Genomic DNA, 22,928 nt, shown 5'->3' with positions numbered 1-22,928 from the left:
AAAGCTGTGGTTTATGACAAAGACATCTACAAGCTGCAAGTCTTTTTGCCTAGAGGCTCTAAAAACACTGTCATAAAACAATAGCTTTGAGCTATTTCTTGGCTTTAGATAGGAGGGGATGAAAGTGGAAAATTGCTGGAACATATGCAGACCAATCCTAGGTGTTCATAAATAAGTCCCACAGAATTCAATGGGATTTATTCCCACACAAGCCTTTTCGAATTGCAAATTTATACAATGCTTTCATGCACAATACAGTAAAAGGGCACCATCAGCCTAAGGGAAGAAATGCTTTATAAAACTTCTATATAATAATATAAAACACCCTGAAGTTATTACACAATAAGAATTCAGGAGTGGAGTAATTGCAGCATGTTGTATCAATAATTGACATGTGTCTTTAATTAATTAATTAATTGTATTCAACAACATGTATAACATACTGCAGTTCTAGAAAACTTTGGGCAGGCTACAACAAAGTTTAATTAAGTATGTTGTAATATAAGAATGTAGGTATAGTCTATTTAAATGTATTCATATTGTACAGCGTGTCCTTTTGGAAAAACTTTAGAAAATAATCACCTACATACATTTACTCAGAGAATGTTTGACTGTATTAAATAAAGCTTGTTCTCAGAACATTGTACTTAGAATTGATGCTTAATTTTTGTCCTGGTGCAAAAGTTCTTTTGTTGCATCACATTAGATTAAAACAAGTATTAATTATCAATGAATATATAAAAGTTATACATTGTACCTATAAGTTTGTCTTTTAAATTTATTTCTAATTTACTATCATAAATGGACATTCAAACCTGTGGACATCTATCTTTATGTGGTAAGATTTTATTTTCCAATGATTTGAGTCACTGAACTTTATTTCTGATTTGATTAAAGGTATTTTTAAAAATATTATGCCTAATATAACATCCCATTCTGTGTCTGAAATTATGCTGCAAAAAACCCAGAATAAAATAAAACAACCTTAAAGATAAGATTTCTTAAAATCAACCATTAAACAGATAACATACCAAAATGAATCAGTGGAATCAAAAAAATTTTTAAGACTACCCAAGCACCAAACTCTAATGTATCTTGAAACAAATTATTGGAATATAGGTGCTCTGACTTCAGAATGACCATCATTTGACCTTAAATGTCTGGTTACCTAGTTGTTATGGAAACATATAGGTTCGTATTTGCTCTGTACACTTAATCCAATCAGCCACTAACTTAGTCAAGCAGCAGAACCCTGCAGTAGTTTTGCAGCACTCAACCACAGTAAATGGCAATTTGAGCGTAGTAGACAATCCCAACTACTTCCCCCCACTAGAAAATGCCTAATATCCCATGAGCCCTTCTAGCAGGAGGGCACCGTAAAGGCTTTATAAGTAGGGTAGTATAACAGCCCTTTCCCCCATTGGCTGGGCTGGAGCAGTAGATATTTTTCTACTGAACATGGTCAACGTCAGACATTGTGACATGTATTTTGGTTTTCAGTCTTAGCAATGGAGTCTGTAACCAAGTTGCTTGTTTTTTCAGCTCTATTTCAGCTGTTTTTCACATACAGACATGAGCATGGGTATATGTGTGTATGTATGTAGCTATATATCTGCATATATTTATATCTATATATGGATTAGACCTCTTCTTCATGGCCATCTTGTAGATTCCTTTGGGTCTTGACTATGAAGAAAAGCATATTAGTATATTGTAATTTGTAATTACTCCAGTAAAGGCTGAGCTTTAATCTACTCTGTTTATATGAAAGTGGTCCTCTCTTTACAGGTTTTTTTGGGGACTGTTTAAAGGCATTATTGTTGGATACTCTTAGCTTCATTTATTCATTTATTATAGTTATATAACCACCCATCTTATGCACCATGACCCTAAGCCATGATGGCTCACAAATAATAAAAATAGTAAAAAGCAAAAAAACAATGATAAAAGGTCTGATCTCTCACAAAAGCAATACACTCCAATATACAGGTATTCTTGTTTAATGACCACAGCTGGAATCAACAACTCCATTGCTAAGCAAGATGATTAAGTGAAGCAACATGTGCCCACAACTTATGTTACTGGTCGCTTCTCATTGACTGTTGGAAACTAGCTGTGAAGTGCACACAAGTGGCAATTGCATGACGCTGCAATGGTTGTAAACGCCTGCTGGTTGCAAAGCACTGGAATCTTGATCATGTGACTGCAAGGACGCTCTGGCGATCATAAGTATGAGAAGCAATTGTAAAGTTTCTTTTTTCATAACTTTGAATGGTTACTAAGTCAGACAGTGATTAAGTGAGGACAACATGTAATTCACAAACAACTTCACTGAGCTCAAGCCTTACTCTGCCTCATCTCGATACTCTGAGTACGTTTGCACAGCCACGCGCGGTCAATCCCCAGGAAAAGGTTAAAAAAAAAGGCTTCTATGTAGGATGCCGCTTCTGAGTCGTGACTCTTTACGATTCTACATCTATGGTGATTTCCTTGCGAAAGTAGAATAGCTCAGCCACCAATAGCCTTTCTTAAAGACCCGATGCCGAACGGAAAGGTATTCTCGCGGGATTTCATCGGCTGCGACGAGATGGTGGTAGGAGAGCGGTGGGCAAGGATGGTTTGGGGCGATAAAGCGAGCGGCGGTCAGGGAGGTTGCGAATGGCTTTTTCTCAAACTTTAAAGAGATGTTTTAGAGCAGAAACTTCCACCAGGGGAAGGTTATTTCAGAATATTGATCTTTTAAGGCGGAGATCCTGGCAGCATGAGTTTATTACATGTATCTTAAATGTCTTGTTTTGCTTCTGACATTTTAAGCAAAGGTCTCACAAGTCTATATGCATAAGTATATTTGTGTGTGGACCTTCAATGAAGTAAGTTAAAAGATTGGAGAGCAGTTTCTACCTCGCCTAAGTGCGCAGCTTATATACAACACATTTATTCAGATTGATTTTTTTTTTCAGAAAGAAAGGCAACTTGACTCCTAATCTCCCAAAATTTATGCTTGAGATATCCTAAAAAGGTTATATATGAACATGCAAGGGTTATCATATCTGACTGCTAAAGTCTAGAGAACCAGTAGGTAGCTGTGTGAAGTTAAGATTTTTTTGTGTCACTTTGTCAAAATGTTGTGATATTTGGATGATTGCAGGTGGGAGATGGTAGCTCAAATCAGCTCCCACTGCTTTTTAAAATTGCCTTCCTTTGTCTAATGCATTGTTTCTTAACCTTAGTGGCTTTAAGATGTGTGGACTTCAACTCCCAGAATCCTTCTGTCAACATGCTGGTTGAGGAATTCTGGGAGTTGAAGTCCACACATCTTAAGCACTAATCTAATAAGACAGACATAATGAGGTGTTGTTTTATATACAGTACTCTAAGACAGCAAGAAGAAGCCAAACAGGAAAGCTTTCTGTGATTCTTTAGAAAAGTTTGCACAACTCATTAAACCTGAAACAAGCCAATTTTACCTTCATGTGTTGTGCAAGCTACTCATATGCTGAAGTTTATTGTTTAGGTATTTGGAAACCCCAAAATTGCATTAGTTTAAAAACATGGTGAGCTGTATGTGTAAATGATGTGCGAGAATAGGAATTATGTTTTAGGATTGTGTCTATAGATGAAACAGTATGACTGTTATGACCAAATTATGATAACGTTGCATGAGTTGCTGGGGTTTAGTTTTATTTTCATCTCACATTCTTTCCCCACATAGTCTATTAGCTATTGTTGAATAGATGGCATGTAGTTTACTAGCTGTTGTCTCACAGTGGCAAATTAAATACAGATTGACTTGGTTAGTATTGGATGGGAGACCACTAGGAAATTACAGGGCTGTGGGCAAGATTGGAAAGAAAAAAATCAAGAAGGCAGCAATGCCTTAAGTACTTATACATTGCTAGCAAGTAAACAGAAGGCTGTGTTGCTAAGAATTGAATTTGGTTTGAGGGCATCTTCAATTTATTAATCAGTGAAGTATTTATAATTGTCTAGAAGTCTTGGTAGTAATGAGATGAAGCAGGGTATTGACAAGTAATAGTAAAATGATTTTGTCAACAGCACAAAACATTAGTTGGCTCTAATTTGGCAGATTTTGCAGTCATGTTTATAAACAATCTTCAGGACAATCTTCTGTGTAAAGAACCCTCTTTGATATGGGATTTTCTGGATTTTAATAGCAAAAAGTCTGCAGTTACTTTTCTTTCTCAAATTGAAGTATTATTGATTGATATGCATTGTATTTGCTATGCCTTTGCCTATGTGTTTTGGATTTTTTAAATTTTGGTATGGGTTCTTCTTTGATTATTGATGGCATTTACTGATTGTTCCTTTAAGTTTCCTCCCCTATTTTATAGGCATTTGGAAATATATTCCTACATGTAATTAGGAACGTATGACTTCTACAGGTGAGTTATGTTTATAAATTACCTTGAAAGGAGAGAATAATGCTGGAATCAATGTTTCAATCTTATGTAAGGACATAAGAGATCAAAAGTAAAATTGCCTCTATTGTAGGGGTGTCAAACATGATTGGCCCTTTGCAAGTTTTCCTACCAGCCTCTCCATTGACTTTTCTTATCAGAAGCCTGACCATGGGACACTGGGACAGTTATAAATGTGTGCTGATTGTGAAGTGCCCAAATGGTGATCACATGAGATAGCCATATGTTCAAGGACTGATGGTAAAGCTACTTTTTCAGTGCTGTCATAAGTTTGAACAGTCACTAAACAAGGCAGTTGTTAATTGATTTCTTTATTTCTTAAACAAGAGAAAGTTAGGATTCTCCCATTGACTTTCTGTTCTTTAACAAGATAATTCTTTAAAAACTGAACAGAAAAGGAATTGGAATTCAAATTTAGAAATAGAGCAGTTGGGGCTGAGGATTGGAGAAAAAAAATCCAGAAAAAAGTCCCCAATACATCCTTATAGAAGAGTGAGTTGGATAGCGACTTCCCATTCTAATTCCTCATCCATCTTCTTTGCCAGTGATGTGATTAAGAGAGAAGCTCTTCATAAAGTGCTGGGAAAAAAAATCCGGCAACCGTGTTTTTGCTGATATGGTCTTTCTAACCTGGAAAAAGATTAAGAGGAATGTGATGGAACTGTATACTATTATGGATGGAGTTTTATTACAGATGTAAATCATTGTGGGCAGTTTTAAAGAGGTTAAATATATTCAAGGATTATAAGGTGGTAATGCTTACCTCTAATATCAGATGCAGCAGCCTTTTCACACCAATTGCTAGGAGCTATAAGCTTCAGCATCCATATTGTATAGAGAAAAAATAGTGGTAAGTCTTTGATTGGTGATCTGGTACAGTTCTTAATGTATTTATTCAAAAACATATTCATGGGAATTTCCACGTATAAGAGTTGTTATTATATGACATGCAATCTTGTCTTTAATTTTATTCTGTGGCATTTATCCTTTGAGAGTTAGCCTTAGACTATTCTTTAAAATAAGTTGAAGATTATGCAATAAACACAAAATGATAAATATGCACTTGCCAAATTGACAATTTGGCTAATTTAGTGGTTTATTTATTCGAATGTATATCTTGCTTGAGCCTCAGTACGGTTAAGGAGAAAAGCTCAGTACTTTTTTATACCCATTTAGATTCCAGTGTTATTTTCAGCAAGGATTTCTTTCTAAGTTTTGTTGCAGTGCACTGCTTTTTGTTATTTTCTTTGCATGTTTTTTTAACAGACCAGTGGCATGTTGGAGATAGATGTCTTGCACCTTTTCCTGAACTTGAGAAGTTTTGAGATGCTACAGTAATGTCTTATGAAACAAATAGCAATGGGAAGTGTTTTGCCACAGTTTCCCTTGGGAAAAATGAGGAAGAGAAAATACTTGCAACCAAACTCTCGCAGATCAAAACAAATAAAAGTACAAAGAATAATTTAATATTGGATGATGAAGATTTGGAAAAGCCTTATTTCCCAGACCGAAGCCTGCCGTCACCAACAGTTGCCTTTGAGCTGTCCAACAATGGGGAAGAGATCCCTTATACCATTAATAGATACCTACGTGATTATCAAAGAGAAGGGGCCCAGTTTTTCCATGGACATTATGTTCGTAAAAGTGGGTGCATTCTTGGAGATGACATGGGCCTTGGGAAAACAATCCAGGTATTTCTGCCTCCTCTTTTTCCTCTAAAAGCCCCGACAATATTTGTAAAGTAGAATAAAACATCCAAATTATCTATTTAGAAAACTACATTGTGTAGGTCTTCACAGTGCAATTCTAAGTAGGTGAAGGTATATGAAATGAAGCAGTTGAGCGTGAGTAGAGTTTTGTTTTTCTTTGAGTTTTTTTGCTATCTCATGTAGTATATTGTTTCTTGCATTATTTTTGATGGGGGATGAATTAAACACAGCAGTGACAAGTTGGCATAGGCTTTGGGAGCAGCCTTTAAAATAATTTTTAGGTTTTTTTCTTTTTCAAAAAATACCATACTGTTTAAATCAAGTAATTGTAATCTTGTTTTAAAATTTTCTCAGGGACTTAACAGGAACATTTTGCAGAGGAAAAAAAAAGTACTTACATTAGTTGATTATTGATGCTTGTATTGTTTTTAAGCGGCAGCTTTGATGAAATGTTGATGCCTTAGTTTTTTTATAAATCAAAACTTTACTTTTTTCACACTGATCAGTATTAGGGATTTTGAATCTTTGACTATTTTGGCTTTTAAAAGCCATATGGAATTGATTAAAGTTTGATAATGATGAGAAAGTTGGAAGTATTTTTTTTATTTTTTGCACTATACTGATTTTTCCATCCTATTTAAGATGCCAAATAAACCCAGAAAGCGAACAGTTGATGAGAGTGGAATTTTCTAATCACAAGCTAGGAAATGTATATAATATAATATAAATTCCATGTCTTTTTTTAAAATCAAGGATGGTTTCTGCATGCCTTTTTATACTACCTGTTGGAAATATAATTGCATTCTTTTCTGGATATCTGTCTTCAGTATGTATTGCATCAAATCAGTATGTGGGGAAAAGCTGTAACTGTTGTCACAATGGAAAAATATATTGCCTCTCAGAATGGTAACTCATGTCTAAGAGAGAAATAGTACTCTATTCTATGAGAAATTTATTGCATATTGATTTTAATTTACAATTTTATTGTATAATTTATCACTCTCAGTTTGCTTTGAACTTTCTATAAATAGCTTCATTGCCTGATTTTGTAGGAAGCTGTATTTATAATGCAAAAACAAAATTTCTGTGACAAATAACTTTTATTCAAAATAATTTGAACTTGGTTGTAAGTTGAAAGAAAATACACATATATTTGCAGGGCGAGTTTCTATTTGAACGTACACATTTTTAAATGTGCTCACCTGATTGAAAGTTAAAAGGCTGGTTTAAGGCTATTTCATGTTATGAACTCAATTATGAATAATAGTCCTTTTAAATGGTACAAGAGATGAAAACCAGCATACTTGTGTAGTAAAATTAACATAGTACGTAAACATCAGTCCTGCAAATGAACTCTCTTCAATTGGCTTCTGTATGAATATTGGTTATCTTCATTTTTTTGAAGACCAATCTTAACATTGTTTTGCTATTTGTTCCGGATCTTGGATTTGATTGATGCAATTATATCCTTTTACCATTATGCCCATTATTAAAATCCCACTAGTTTGTATTCTTGATATCTGTGGATTTCAAAATAGTTACATTGCCTCTTTCTGTTTTCTTTGAACATTTCCACTGTGCTTTTCCCAGGTTATTTCATTTCTGGCTGCAGTGCTAAAGAAAAAGGGAACACGTGCAGATATTGAAAATAATATGCCTGATTTTTTGCTACGAACGATGAAAAAAGAAATGTCATCTGTTCCAAAGAAAGTATGCTTTTAATTTAAATACATTTATATTTGAGTGTCTTGAAAATGGAGCATAATTAATCTTTAACTGGAAAATGAATGAACTGAGCAAAATAAAAGATGATTTGTAGAGAGGAATCTCTAATCACTGGGCTTCTACAATCTAGATGTAGATGCAAAAGTTTGATTTGTCCTTTATAATAACTTGAAATAGAAATCGCTTTGTAGGAATGATTAAATTTGCTTGGAAAATAGTGTTTATTTCTAGTAAGACTTGAAGAGCATCTAATGGAATTCACCAGTTGGCTTGAATGGATGTTCTTGCACTGTGTTTTCACTTCAGGTGGGCAGTTACTGGCTATGTCGCTTTCAAGTTCTTGTTTTCTAGCCTACGTGTATCCTAAGTCTTTTCTAAGCTGAGTGGGTACTGATTAGGGACTGCATGTAATGCTTTCTTCTTTGAAAGTTTTTTTTTTCCAGTAGAAAAAGACAAATACTAAGAGATAAAAATGTCAGACATGAAAGACGGTGTGGTCCACACATGAAGGTTCAATTAAACTGTTTTATTGGTAAAAAGCTTATTCATGGGAATCTTCTCAACTAACATTTAACATCTGCTCGGAGTTAGATAAGGAACAGCTTAATTCAAGGGAATTTGGACTAAGACTTCTTATGAATATGTAGGGATTCTAGGCTTATACTTCTTTTAATCCCGTTCCCAGGTTCTGCCACTCCTTCTCCTACAAAAAAATTAATCATTGATAGAAACAAAACAAGAAAATAAACATTGTGTGCCTGCATAAGCAAACATAAGGCAAAACTGATTGATTGATTGATCGATTGATTAAATTCATATGCTGCCTGATTCCCAGCGACTATGGGCAGTTGAAATAAAAATACTAAACATCTACATTCAATATTTATTTTCAGATTACATTAATAAATGTAATATATTAGGAAAACTTTTGCTAATATATTTAATAAATGACAATTAAATTTGAATACATTTAGTGTTTATTATAAATTTTTACAGCTCTGTGTTGCATTAATTGTTCATCTAAAGCAGTGTTTTAGATTTTTAAATACTACTGAAGGATATTTTAGTTTTCTAGTATTGCAAACCTGGCAGCTAATATAAGGAATTGAATTGAATCTTACATTGCATAAATGTATACATTTATACAGTTATAACAATAAGAGTCAATATACTGTAAGAGATTGATGATTTGTTTCAGTTCCTTCAGAATCTTTCAACCAAAAACCTGGCTAATTGGGCATTTCCAAGAAGTCAATCTCTGCCCATTATTTATCACTACTGGTACTAGTGTGTAAAGCTCTTTGAAACAAGCTGTTTTGACAATTGGATTTCCCCATTTTGTGTATAAAATGCCCAAGCCCAAATATGAAACAGCTGTTTCGAGCATTTTAGAAGTGTTTTGTGCTTGAAAGATAGTGTAGTTAATTCAAGTTCAAAATACTTTCGATATGTTTCAAAGCATTGCTAATATCCCCAAATATTTGAATACCACCATTTGCAACTGTACACAACATGACATGGAAACTTTAAAATGTATATGGTACAATTTTGTATAATAAAATGCTGCCTAGGATTTATTTTCATGATTTCCTTTTTCATAGTATTTCTATTAAAGATTACAATTTACAACCATAAAAATTAAAACTAAAAGAAAAAAAAGTACAAAAAAGAGAAAGAAAAATTATAAACTAATTTTAGCTTTCTAAAATCAAAGTTTTACAGATAGTTCTTTACCCAAAATTATTGTTGCTATAATGCCTTTGTGATCATGAAAACAAAATGTGGGTGCTTGACCATATAACTGAGATGCTGCAGTAGCTCCCTGGCCTATCCTTCCCCATTCCACCCCATTAGATTCCTTGGGCCTACTTCTCACTTGCCTAGGCCCCTTCAGGTAATGGGCCTGCTTCACACCCCACTGAGTCCCACACCTTGGGCCTACTTCCCACCTGACTGGGTCCCTACAGGTCTTGGGCCTGCTTCCCATCCCATTGAGTCCCACATCCTTGGGCCTACTTTCCATTCAGTTGGTCCCTGAAAGCCTTGGGCCTGATTGCCCCTTCTCCCCACTCTCACAGTTTGAGCCACTTAACTTTTTCCAAAGACCACTTTTGGTAAGAAGCAGCCAGACCATTATGGAGACTGTGCGGTGGGTTCCAGAAGTGGGCATCAATTTAGGAAATTAGACTTAAATATAAGGCATTTCATTATTCTCAAGGTTTTGGCAACCCCTAGGTTCAATGGCTCTATGCAGAATAAATATACTGAGGATTAGTTTAACTGACATTAACTCTGGCCAATCTCTTTTCTTGTTTGATTCAAATTTTCTATTGTTTAGTTGTTCCTGTTACTTCTCTTGAAACTGGGGAAATAATTAGCATCCTGATTTAACGCATCTGAGCTTGCTCATGCAAAAAGGGCTGCTCATACTTCAACCAGATACTGAGTTACTGTGGCAGAGCTCTGCCACTTTTGAGTGGATCCACTGTAGGCAGCAGTGGAAAGTGGAGCTGAAAGAAAAGCTAAATTTGGTTGTATTAAAATTAAAGTTAATATGGATGTTCCTTACCTATCAATCATTATTCCTGTGTTGACCTATTCAAAATCATATTTCAATACTAATTTAGGGAAGGATCTGGACGCTGTTCCCAAGTCTTCCAGGGACCATGTGTGACTCTGAGTTCCATATAACAGTAGTGTCACTCTGTGCTATATAGCACTAACTGTTAAATTTTAAGATTTCTGTTGGGGATTGAACTCCCCAGACTTTTTCAGTGTGAAAGCTAGTTGAATGGTTTTCATTTCTGCTTTTGTTTCATTTCTGCTTTCTCCCCTCCCCCCTTTTTCTTGCACTGTACGTGGTTCTTCGTTGTTTTTAATTTATGGGGGGGGGTTGGGTTATTATATATTTTATAAACATTTCAAGATGCTTTTGTTTGAGAGGCAGAAGAAAAATAATAGCAATGAAATGTCTTTGTGTTCCATACAAATATTATTACAAAGCATTCAGTGCCAAACAGAGGCGTTGTGTTTGAGACATTATGGTAGATATTCTTAGGCACTGATCTAACAAGGATTTATAATAACTTCAATATACTGTAGATGCTAGTAACAAGGGCTGGCTTGAAACTTATGTGTTTGTGATTTTGGAGGGGGGAATCCCAATTGGTATTCATGTCAGATTTTCTCTCCAAAGTGCCTTCAAGAAATTGTTTTCTTGATAGATCTTCCCTGGTCTCTGCATGTTCCTCTCCTTAACTTAAGCAGCACAACATAAGAACATGTATTTGGTTCTATTTCTTTTATATTAAATTAAGTTTTATTAGTATAGGTGTTCCATACAGTGGGGCAAAAAAGTATTTAGTCAGCCACCAATTGTGCACCTTCTCCCACTTAAAAAAATGAGAGAGGCCTGTAATTGTCATCATAGGTAGACCTCAACTATGAGAGACAAAATGAGCAAACAAATCCAGACAATCACATTGTCTGATTTGGAAAGAATTTATTTGCAAATTATGGTGGAAAATAAGTCTGTGGTCAATATCAAAAGTTCATCTCAATACTTGGTTATATATCCTTTATTGTCAGTGACAGAGGTCAAACTTTTCTGTAAGTCTTCACAAGGTTGGCACACACTGTTGCTGGTATGTTGGCCCACTCCTCCATACATATCTCCTCTAGAGCAGTGATGTTTTGGGGCTGTCGCTGGGCAACACGGACTTTCAACTCCCTCCAAAGGTTTTCTATGGGGTTGAGATCTGGAGACTGGCTAGGCCACTCCAGGACCTTGAAATGCTTCTTACGAAACCACTCCTTCGTTGCCCGGGCAGTGTGTTTGGGATCATTGTTATGCTGAAAGACCCAGCCATGTTTCATCTTCAATGCCCTTGCTGATGGAAGGAGGTTTGCACTCAAAATCTCACGATACATGGCCCCATTCATTCTTTCCAGTACACAGATCAGTCATCCTGGTCCCTTTGCAGAGAAACAGCCCCAAAGCATGATGTTGCCACTCCCATGCTTCACAGTAGGTATGGTGTTCTTTGGATGCAACTCAGCATTCTCTCTCCTCCAAACACGACGAGTTGTGTTTCTACCAAATAGTTCTACTTTGGTTTCATCTGACCATATGACATTCTCCCAATCCTCTTCTGGATCATCCAAATGTTCTCTGGCAAACTTCAGACAGGCCCGGACATGTACTGGCTTAAGCAGGGGGACACGTCTGGCACTGCAGGATCTGAGTCCCTGGCGGCATAGTGTGTTACTGATGGTTGCCTTTGTTACGTTAGTCCCAGCTCTCTGCAGGTCATTCACTAGGTCCCCCCGTGTGGTTCTGGGATTTTTGCTCACCGTTCTTGTGATCATGTTGACCCCATAGGGTGAGATCTTGCATGGAGCCCCAGATCGAGGGAGATTATCAGTGGTCTTGTATGTCTTCCATTTTCTAATTATTGCTCCCACAGTTGATTTCTTCACACCAAGCTGCTTGCCTATTGCAGATTCAGTCTTCCCAGCCTGGTGCAGGTCTACAATTTTGTTTCTGGTGTCCTTCGACAGCTCTTTGGTCTTCACCATAGTGGAGTTTGGAGTGTGATTGTTTAAGGTTGTGGACAGGTGTCTTTTATACTGATAACAAATTCAAACAGGTGCCATTAATACAGGTAATGAGTGGAGGACAGAGGAGCCTCTTAAAAGAAGAAGTTACAGGTCTGTGAGAGCCAGAAATCTTGCTTGTTTGTAGGTGACCACATACTTATTTTCCACCATAATTTGCAAATAAATTCTTTCCAAATCAGACAATGTGATTGTCTGGATTTGTTTTCTCATTTTGTCTCTCATAGTTGAGGTCTACTATGATGACAATTACAGGCCTCTCTCATCTTTTTAAGTGGGAGAACTTGCACAATTGGTGGCTGACTAAATACTTTTTTGCCCCACTGTATCTATGTCACCATTATTTCTATGTTGTCCTGTTCAAAATAATATTTCAATAGCAATGTGGAGAAAGATTTGGAGATTGTTTTCAAAGTTTCTAGGGTCCACATTTGATCTTGTGACTTATTTGTTTGTAATTTTTATTTCTGTTAGTAGTAGGACCCAAAAGAATAATTCTGGGTTAGGTGTGGTCCGAAACATCTACAGATGGTATAATTATGAAAACTGCTTTCTGTTGATAGGATCATTACTTGCCAGTGACGCAGTGTAGGGCCAACAGTAACTTAGTAAATCATCAGTTTCTAATGTTGACTGCCGAAATGTAGGAAAATGAATTGTGCATTTGTTGGGTTCAGCTCATGCTGGTAGGTGGCATGTAGCCTGATAGTTCTGTATTATTCAGGGCTGCCATAACACATACCCTGGACTCCATTTTCAAAAATATTCTTATATCTACATCTTAATAACATACAGGTAGTCCTCAACTTACGATCACAATTGAGCCCAAAATTTCTGTTATTAAGTGAGACATTTATTAAGTGAATTTTGAATTTTGCCCATTTTATGTCCTTTCCTGCCACAGTTATTAAATGAATCAGTGCAGTTGATCAGTTACTAACCTGGTTGTTAAGTGAATCTGGCTACCCCATTGACTTTGCTTGTCAGAAGGTCACAAAAAAATTAATCACATGACCCTGGGACACAGCAGTGGTTATAAATATGGACCAGTTGCCAAGCATCTGAATTTTGATCACATGATCTTGGGGAGGTTGCAAAGATTGTAACTCTAAAAAACGGTCGTAAGTCACTTTTTCCAGTGTCGTCGTAACTTTGAATGGTCACTAAATGAACTGTAGTAAGCTGAGGACTACCTATATGCTATATTTTTTAAAAATTATCTCTTGACTTTCTTTATTGCAACAATTGAAAACTATTTCATTTGAAAATCGTTAACAGTGAGAAAATTTTGTTCATCAGCAGTACTGTATGTTCTGTTTCAGATTTTCTTGATTGTGGCACCTCTTTCTGTGCTCTATAATTGGAAAGAAGAATTAGATGTTTGGGGGTACTTCAAGGTTATAGTTCTGCATGGCAACAGAAAAGAGCATGAGTTAAATCGAATCAAGCAGGGAAAATGTGAAATTGTGCTAACAACCTCTGAAGCACTTCGCCTTTATTTGAATGAGCTTAACAGGTAACTACATTCTGTAATGACTGCTACTGAATATGAAGCATTTTTTATATGAATTGGGGCTATAAATCCTTGAAAGAGCTAGAGCAGTGGTTCTCAACCTGTGGGTCGGGACCCCATTTGGGGTCGAACGACCATTTCACGGGGGTCGCCAAACAACGCAGTCCGCCATTTCCCCCCCCCCTTTTCCTTAGCTGTGCTACTCCCTTTTATTCTATTGGCTTTTGAAAGCCAATAGAATAGACTCTCTTGAATAGAGTCTAATTCTATTGGCTTTCAAAAGCCAATAGGAATTGTCCAGGCTGTCTCTGCCCTGCTGAGCCCGCCAAAAGTCCCATTCTGCAAACGGTGCTGCACCAGTTGAGTAGTCCTCGACTTATGACCGGTTGAGTAGTCCTCGACTTACGACCGGTTGGGGTCGCGGCATTAAAAAGGTTGAGAACCACTGATCTAGAGATAAAGGAAAAGGTATTTAAGAAATATAATCCTGGCTACACAATGTGTCTGTTGAAATCTATGTGACTTAAACACATGCAGACAAATGAAAATGAGTCGCAGAGACTTTCCTCATTCTCTCCTCCATACTCCTTAGCTCCATTTTTCTTAAATGGATTCAGACAATGGATTCTGTCCTGTTGCAACAGGGGGCTTTCTTCAACTTCACCCTGAAAGATAGAAATGTCAACAGATTTAAAATAAGATAGAATACATGGGCAAACTCTTGTAAAAAAAACATGGTCCCCAAAAGCCTACATAGATCATGGATCAATAATACTGTGAGGCAATGGATCCAGTTGCAATGCAATCTTGTACATGGGAGTTTTGGTAGTCACCAAATACTGCCATTGAAGAATGCCCTTTAGTAGAAGGCAGAGTTGAGAGTTTGCTTTCCAGTCCTCTTTTAGTGACTTATGTTTGTCTGTATTTTCATTTTAGCAACTGGGCATCCTTTCAAATAAAGCCCTATTTTTCTTCTTAAAAGTTGCTTATAGAATACTGTGGGCCTTTAAGCCTTAATTATAAACAAAGATATGGCTATCAGCTTAAACTTTTAAATGTGCTGTACTCTTTAAAATAGAGAAATGAAATGTTTATATGAGAGCCACTATGGTGTAGTGCAGTGTTTCCCAAACTTGACAATTTTAAGGCATGTGGACTTCAACTCCCAGAATTCCACAGCCAGCGTTGCTGGCTGTGGAATTCTGGGAGTTGAAGTCCTCATGCCTTAAAATTGTCAAGTTTGGGAAACACTGGTGTAGTGATTCAGGTGCTATACTAGCAGCAGAGAGATCCAGTTTTTAATTTTTCTTTAGATCACGGGTGTCAAACTGCCGGCTCACGGGCCGGATGCATCACACGGAAGCCGCGCCCACCCCTTTGCCGGCAATGGCAAAACAGTCCCAATACATCACACGAAGTCACGTGATGTCGTGTGTTTGACATGTCTGCTTTAGATAGAGAAACTGGATGGCTGACATTAAGACAGTCATTCAGCCATAGATTAGAGAAGTGAAAACTTATCTATCACCCTGCACTGGCTCAATGTATTAGAGTATGGTCTCTAATCTTCAGCAAACAATTCCAACTATTATTATATCTGGAGGAATAGGATGAATTCATTATGAGAAAATTAGTACTATACTAGCTCATTAAGACAACTGGAACTGAGGGAGAGACTTTAGAAAAACTTTTACCAATCCTTATGTTTCATAGCTTACACTGGTCAGCTGTCATTGTAGATGAAGTACATAGAATCAAGAATCCAAAATCTCAGATTACTCAGACAATGAAGGCTCTAACGTGTAAAGTTCGGTTGGGACTTACTGGGACAATTTTACAGAATAACATGAAAGAGCTTTGGTGTGTTATGGACTGGTAAGTGAAATAAAATTTAATATTACAAGCACAGATGGAGTGTTTATAATCCTTTTTCCCCTTGTTTATCTCTATGCACATCAGAGTTCTCATGTATTACGCGCGCCTGGCATTCACATGTCTTACAGATGTCTTTTACAGAGAATTTTGGCAAACCAGCTATAGTTGTCTGTGCCAGGAATTTATAGAGCACATATTTCCCATTGTGTGAGTGTGTGTCATGGAATTTAGAATACAAGCCATAATAAATGTGCATTTATTACTGTGTAATATGTGAGATGATTCCTTCAGTGCCTCATGTCATTGGTTTTAGGCATTTATAAGCTGCTTAACAATACGAGGAAAGAGCAGTTTAGAAACCCAAATATATGCCTTCTTCTTTCTATTAGGGCAAGGGTAGGCAACCTTGACTCTTTTATGACTCCTGGACTTCAACTCCCAGAATTCCTGAGCCAGCCATGCTGGCTCGGGAATTCTGGGAGTTGAAGTCCATGAGTCATAAAAGAGCCAAGGTTGCCTACCCCTATATTAGGGTGTACAGCACTTCAGATGTGATACAGAAAAGGTACTTCAGGGGATGTATAATATTGTGCACCTGTTGGAATTTTGTGAAAAACTTGCATTTTTTTCCCTGGGCTTGTACTGTAACTTGGTATCCCAGGAAAACAGAATTTTGAGTACCAATGTAGCTTTGTTAGTGTGGCATATATGTTTCTTAAGGCAGGAGCACTGCAGCAGCCATAACTTTGAAACCAATAAAGGAGAATATTTGTAGCTGAGGATTAAAATGAGGGGTCCTTAGTACTCTCTCTGAGCTTAATATTTTTCTTGCAAACATTTCTGCAAGAAACATCTGCCAAACTAGGTGACATCATCAGTGCTAATCCTTACCCAGTTCTCAGAGTCTTTCTGTCTGTCCAACACTGAAGGTGGCTTTTCACATATTTCTCATATGGCACATTCATATCTCATTTCGATTAAAAACACAAGAGATAAAGATATAAAATGTGAAATATAAAATGTAAGGTATTATAAACGTATAAATAGATATAATTTTTTGCTTTATTTGTTGCGGCCAGGAAATCAGCAAAGTCTCCATTATAGGCTCCATTTTGGCACTTTGTCCCTACATATGAGATGGTTTGTTTTTCGGGCCCACAGTCATAACTCAATTCAGTCACAATTTTTGCCTCATTTATAAAGGCTTTCCACAAAATGCACGTGATAAAGCATAAGAATAAACCCCAAAATCGGTCCAACAAATAATTAAAACTTGGTAAATCTTACGGCTGGTATGTGAAAGTTAATAGCTAATAACAACTCTAGATCTTTGACTCTAGAAGCCTGCTAAAATTAATATCCTGTATTAGTGCTTGATACACTAGAACAGGAGTTCTCAACCTTGGCAACTTTAAGACTTGTGGACTTCAACTACCAGAATTCCTCAGCCAGCAAAGCTGGCTGAAGAATTCTGGGAGTTGAAGTCCACAAGTCTTAAAGTTGCCAAGGTTGAGGACCCCTGCAGTGGAAAACAACAATTTTTCTCTTTCTCTTAGGGCTGTTCCTGGGCTCTTGGGTAGCGAAGCAAGTTTCAAGACAAAGATTTCTGATCCTGTAGAACTTGGCCAGCGGCACACTGCAACTAAGAGAGAGCTAGCCACAGGTCGAAAGGCAATGGCAAGGCTAGCTCAAAAACTATCAGGCTATTTCTTAAGGCGTACAAAGGCTCTCATCAGTCACCAGTTGCCCAAGAAAGAAGACAGAGTGAGCACCATTTATTAACTTTGATTATTCCTGTTAATGTGGATTTTGTACAATTTATATAGTAGATATATTAGAGCAGTGTTTCTCAACCTTGACAAATTTAAGGCATGTGGACTTCAACTCCCAGAATTCCACAGCCAGCATTGCTGGCTGTGGAATTCTGGGAGTTGAAGTCCACATGCCTTAAAATTGTCAAGGTTGAGAAACACTGTATTAGAGTAACCTATGTATGGAACTGCCTGTGTGTAGCTTTATACTCTGGGGGCAAGTGAGGCTGGAAATCTATGTCAAATTGTAACAGCACATTGGGGGGGGGAGACTGGAAAAAGACCTTTTCCTTGATTGCTGATTTAATTAATAGCAATAATTGTGATGTTTATCATTAGCTTCAGGAAAAACTGGGTTATGCTTCCTCTCAAAGGCTATGAGCAACCTAGGAGCGTATCTGAATCAACTACAAGAGAGGCTTTTTACAAAGTTTTGGAAGCTGTGAATGACAGGGAAAAATCAAAATCTTCTTGCTAGGTGCCTTTTTTTGCACTTTTTATCCTTCAAACCATTTCTTTCTAACATTTGGAGGAAGGGACTTTTCCCTTACAGAGAATTCTGGAGGTTACTGTGTGGGGCTTTATTATACTTCCCTAAGCTCTTCATATGCACCAAGTGAATGTAAGATAAAACTCATTATTATTATTATTTTGTGATGTTACCAGTAATATTCTTTGACTTGGAAGACAGAGATTTTTGAATCACTGAATGATAGATACTATCTCTGTGAAGGTAAAACTTTGAATAGCAATAGCAATAGCACTTAGACTTATATACTGCTTCCCAGTGCTTTACAGCCCTCTCTAAGCGGTTTACAGAGTCAACATATTGCCCCCAACTACCTGGGTCCTCATTTTACCGACCTCGGAAGGATGGAAGGCTAAGTCAACCTTGAGCCGGTCAGGATCAAACTGCTGAACTGCTGGCAGCCGTCAGTGAGCAGAAGCAGCTAGCGCTGCCATAGTTCTTAAGGGAAACTAGAGAAGGGAACAGAAATGTTTGTGGCATACATGACATATTGCTATATTCTGGAGATAGAGGGTTGTAACTTTCCTCCCATTTAAAAAAAAATCTGGATAGTACTTGCTAATCACTAACTATTTTTATGGAAAAGAGAGACACTTGTTTGCTGTTGTATTGAGAAAGACTAATGTCTGAGACAGGGAGCCTTCTTTGTAATGAATTCAATTTTTGATGAATTAATGGATGCATCCATTTCTATGACAACTGTGTGGAGATGGGTTGCTGTATCCTTTTTCCAAGATGTCTTTCCAACTTTTTATATAATCTGCAGTGCTGGGATTTTCTGATATTTTCCCATCAAAGTACTAATCACATCCAGCTCTGCTTTAGCTTTTACAAAATCGTTCATGGTCGACTAGCTGATGCTATCTTTTTGATACAAATGTCTTATCAAACATTTTTCCCATAAGTGCATTTTCAACCTTGTAAGGATTTGGTCTGTGTTACAGGTATATCATTAAACGCTTTGTTATAAAAGCAGAATTCCAAATAATTTTGTTTCACAGAATCTGGGTGAATTATTAGCACCTACCTTTGCCCTGCATTGTTTTCACACAATGTTCACACAATTTCTTTGTTATATTAGATTTCTATAGTGTTATTGAAAATAATGAATGGAAGAAACTAGGTGAAAAGCAAATCACTCTTGACAGCTGCAGGCATTCTGAAAATTACCCAAGTAATTGTTGCAGTTATTGTCCCTGAAAATTCAGAGGGCGTTGTTCTCTTCTTGATGACCTCTTTGAAGCAAGTAGGGATTTGGACTTTGATTCTTTGACATTTTGGGACATGAATCTAACATTCACATTGCTCATTAAAATCAACTTGTTTGTCTTTTTCATGGAAGTTCATGTCTTGAAATAGCTATTGATTGGGGAGCTCAAAATCTGCTCCTATGGAATTCATTCTTGATTGTCTGAGCTCTTTAGAAAATACTAGCATCTCAGTTTTCCTGGAGTTTCATCTTTATATACTTCTTTGAAAAATATATATATATATTTGCCCTCTTTTGGATTTTTTGAATGTTTGCATATTTTTGTCTCTGAATCTTACACTTCATGTGAATCTAGCAATATGGCAGTATGAAAAAGTATTTGTCCTTTTAGATTCAGTAACTGGTTGCATCAACTTTAGCTGCAGTGCCCAAATGCTTTCTGTAATTGATCGTCAGGTTTTCACATCACTGTGTGTAGGAATTTTGGTTCATCTCTCCGTGATCAAAGGCTTCAACTTATAACATCTGAGAGGTTTTTTTTAACATGAATATTCTATGTCACACCATAACTTTTCTATGGACTTTGAAACATTTATTTTTTTCTTCATTTTATAGATTTGTTTAGATATTTAAAATCACTTTTTTGCTCTATGACACCCCAGTGGTTCAGCCTCAATTAATGGACTGATATTTTCCTGGAGACTCTAATTAAGTGCAGATTTCTCGGTTCTTTTCAATAGTCCTGAGTCAGCAAAGCACCCCAAACCTTGGCAAACACTTCCATGCTGGAGAGTTAATATGAGGTTCTTATTGTGAAGTGCACAATAAGGTTTCCACCATCTATTCAATTTACTTATTGATGTAACATATGAAATAAGCTATAGGATAATGCTCAGATTTTTTTTCTATTGCTCAGATCATCTAAAATTCTTCTTTTCCAGTGAGTGAGACCTACCCAGAGTGCATTCAGATGGAATTTGGTAGTTAAATTTCTACAGTGGTGGACTGTTCAAAGTCATGAGCACTTTAAACGAAATATCTCCTTTGATTTTGCTCTTTGTGGCAGTCCTTCTATTATTCAATGTAAGATGTGTCATTATGTGGAAGTAAAGGAAAGGACTTGGGGCTCTTTCACCTTTCAAGAAGATTCCAAATACAATTTATGCAGGCAGATTTTTGTGAAAGAACCAAAAGTATGACTTGAAAAATAAGTGTTTGAAATAAACCCTTTGCTTTTCTTCTCTTTTCCACTAAATATTTCTGGAACATAACAATATTCTTATGAATGATTTTCATGCAGAAACATTCATTTTCTATCCAATATGCATAGGCTGATGGAAGAAGCATAGATGCATGCATGTATAATATGTTCAGTATCTGTACAAACTCAAGAATTAATTGAAGTTGCATTCTTTTTGTGCCTCTTTTTTTTTATAGTACAAAAGTTTATTGTGAATTGATAGATCCAAAACTGTGAGACTTTGTTTCCATTATGAAAGATGTATGTCTTTCAGTTGTCCTGTCTGGAATGTTTTGATAAATGTAGAAATACATTCTAGAGAACACCCAATCACACATTTAATAAAGATACACATTTGTCTGCTGCTCTTTCTTCCTTGTTTATATCTGCCTTTCAACTAAAGCTTGTAATAATGCAGTCTAAACTGTGTTTTCTAAAGAGAAGATTAACAGCAATGTCACTCTGTTGCCTTTAATCTAGAAGCTTTTATTTTATCCTATTCTCTTGATAATGTGAGTATATGTTCAAGATACCATTTGATTATTATAGCACAGCATGGTGCTGCTGCTTTGTGGGTGGCCTAAATGCAGGAGGGGTCTTAGAATATCTGTATCCTGCTGGTTGAGACCAAAAGATGTCATGGAGATGCCACCCATGGTCTTAAAGAGGAAGGATTAAGTATGTCATACCACTGTCCAAGAATCTCTCCCTCCTATATCAGCCATTCAGAATGTCAGTCTTAAAAATTGGCTGTTTTCTTTTATTCCTGCTGCCTGCATTAGTCTTTACAATAGTGCCAGGAAATGGCAAATAGATCTTTTAAGCAATTTAAGATGGTTGTCTTAGGGATTGAGAGTGATCCCAACAATTTATCTTTCACATTCTTAGCAGATTTTTTCATTTGCATATAAAGAGCTTGTTGATCATAATCTTCGGGGAAAAAAAATCTTAAAGCCCACCTCTTCAGTTTGCAAGCTCAGTACGTATTTTAGCTTGTGATATATTATTTGTGTTATTTTATTCCCCCTGTTTTGCATTTTATCTCAACAGACGGTATATTGTTATTTGACAGAGTTCCAGAGAACAATTTATAAGACTGTATTGGAGACAGAAGATGTGCAACTAGTTCTGCAGGCACATGAACCATGTAGCTGTAATAGTGGCCATAAAAGGAAGAATTGTTGCTACAAAGTAAGCATTATTTTTAAACTTAAGTATGTTTGAAGTAGAGTGACCATCCACAATAGTCCTTTGACCTACTCCATATCCAGCCTCTGTTTTTCCCCCCTCATAAATCTTAATGGGTCACAGAGTAGATGGAATAATGACATCCTGTACTGTAGATAAAATAAACACAAACAAGCTAATGGGGGTGGCAGGCGGCAATTCCCAGGTCTGTGTAATGCTTCTAAATTAAATTTTTTTAAAATTAAAATAGCACTGATTTGAGTTACCAAAACAGAAGTTCAATCACTATTATAATTACAACAATGCTAAAAAGTCTCTATAAGAGCCAGTCTGGTGACTGGCTAAGACATCAGGCTAGAAACTGGGAAATCAGGAGTTCTGGTCCTGCTTAGGCAAGAAGCCAGCTGGGTGACCTTGGGCCAGTCACTTTCTTGAAGCCCTAGGAAGAAGACAATGGCAAACTGCTTCTGAAAAATCTTGCCAAGAAAACTGCAGGAATTTGTCCAGGCAGTCTCTGAGAATTGGACACAATTGAAAGGAAGAAAGAAAATATATATTGGGTGGGGACTAATTCGTCTTTTGGTAAATAAATGTTTTGTGAACTGGATGCCAAATGTGTGTCTAATCATTCCTCTACTTTGAAATGGCCTCGTTGATTGCTATTGATTTACTTCAGGTTAAGCAGATGTAAATTATTTGAAAATGTTGTCTCAAAAGAAAAAAATAATCAAGGAAAGGCTTTGCGGTACACCTTTCCAAGCTATATTACTAAGATATAATAGAAACTGTTTTATTATTGCTCATCTCGTATGATCCATAAAATGAATAAACTTAATTTTTGTCATGTTTACCTCACTGGATCTACCACAACATAAATGGTCAGTGAATCATCACCTAAAAATCAGCCAGGCATAGCCAGGAAAGTAGTTATTTGAGACAGTTGTTGATATCATTGCTGGTCTACTGGAAAGCTATTGGATGAGGTTTTTTTTTTTTTTTGAGTTTCAGGTTAAATATGTTTCAGATACTCGAAGAAGAAGACTACTTTGAATTTTAAGCATGTGTTGTGGAA

The 22,928-nt window shown here is 36.6% G+C and overlaps 1 protein-coding gene across 4 annotated transcripts in view; it reads left to right on the top strand.

Annotated features, from left to right (window-relative positions):
• Nucleotides 1-2,524: 2,524 nt before the first annotated feature.
• LOC120302025 (DNA excision repair protein ERCC-6-like 2) overlaps nucleotides 2,525-22,928 on the top strand; it is a 57,407-nt gene continuing 37,003 nt past the window's right edge. The window contains exons 1-8 of one of the 4 annotated variants that reach the window (XM_039329951.1): nucleotides 2,525-2,593; nucleotides 4,353-4,403; nucleotides 5,706-6,130; nucleotides 7,739-7,858; nucleotides 13,813-14,006; nucleotides 15,717-15,878; nucleotides 17,435-17,642; nucleotides 21,719-21,859. In XM_039329951.1, the coding sequence (XP_039185885.1) occupies nucleotides 5,777-6,130; nucleotides 7,739-7,858; nucleotides 13,813-14,006; nucleotides 15,717-15,878; nucleotides 17,435-17,642; nucleotides 21,719-21,859 (1,179 nt within the window). In that variant the 5' untranslated portion in view covers nucleotides 2,525-2,593; nucleotides 4,353-4,403; nucleotides 5,706-5,776. The other 3 variants (XM_039329948.1, XM_039329950.1, XM_039329940.1) reach the window with 3 other exon arrangements.

The sequence above is a fragment of the Crotalus tigris genome, unplaced genomic scaffold (genome assembly GCF_016545835.1).
Source record: "Crotalus tigris isolate CLP2741 ecotype Arizona unplaced genomic scaffold, ASM1654583v1 scf7180000017614.5298720, whole genome shotgun sequence".
In the NCBI taxonomy this organism is placed as follows: Eukaryota; Metazoa; Chordata; class Lepidosauria; order Squamata; family Viperidae; genus Crotalus; species Crotalus tigris.
Note: the sequence above shows the minus strand (reverse complement) of the source record. Positions and strands in the feature narration are given on the sequence as shown.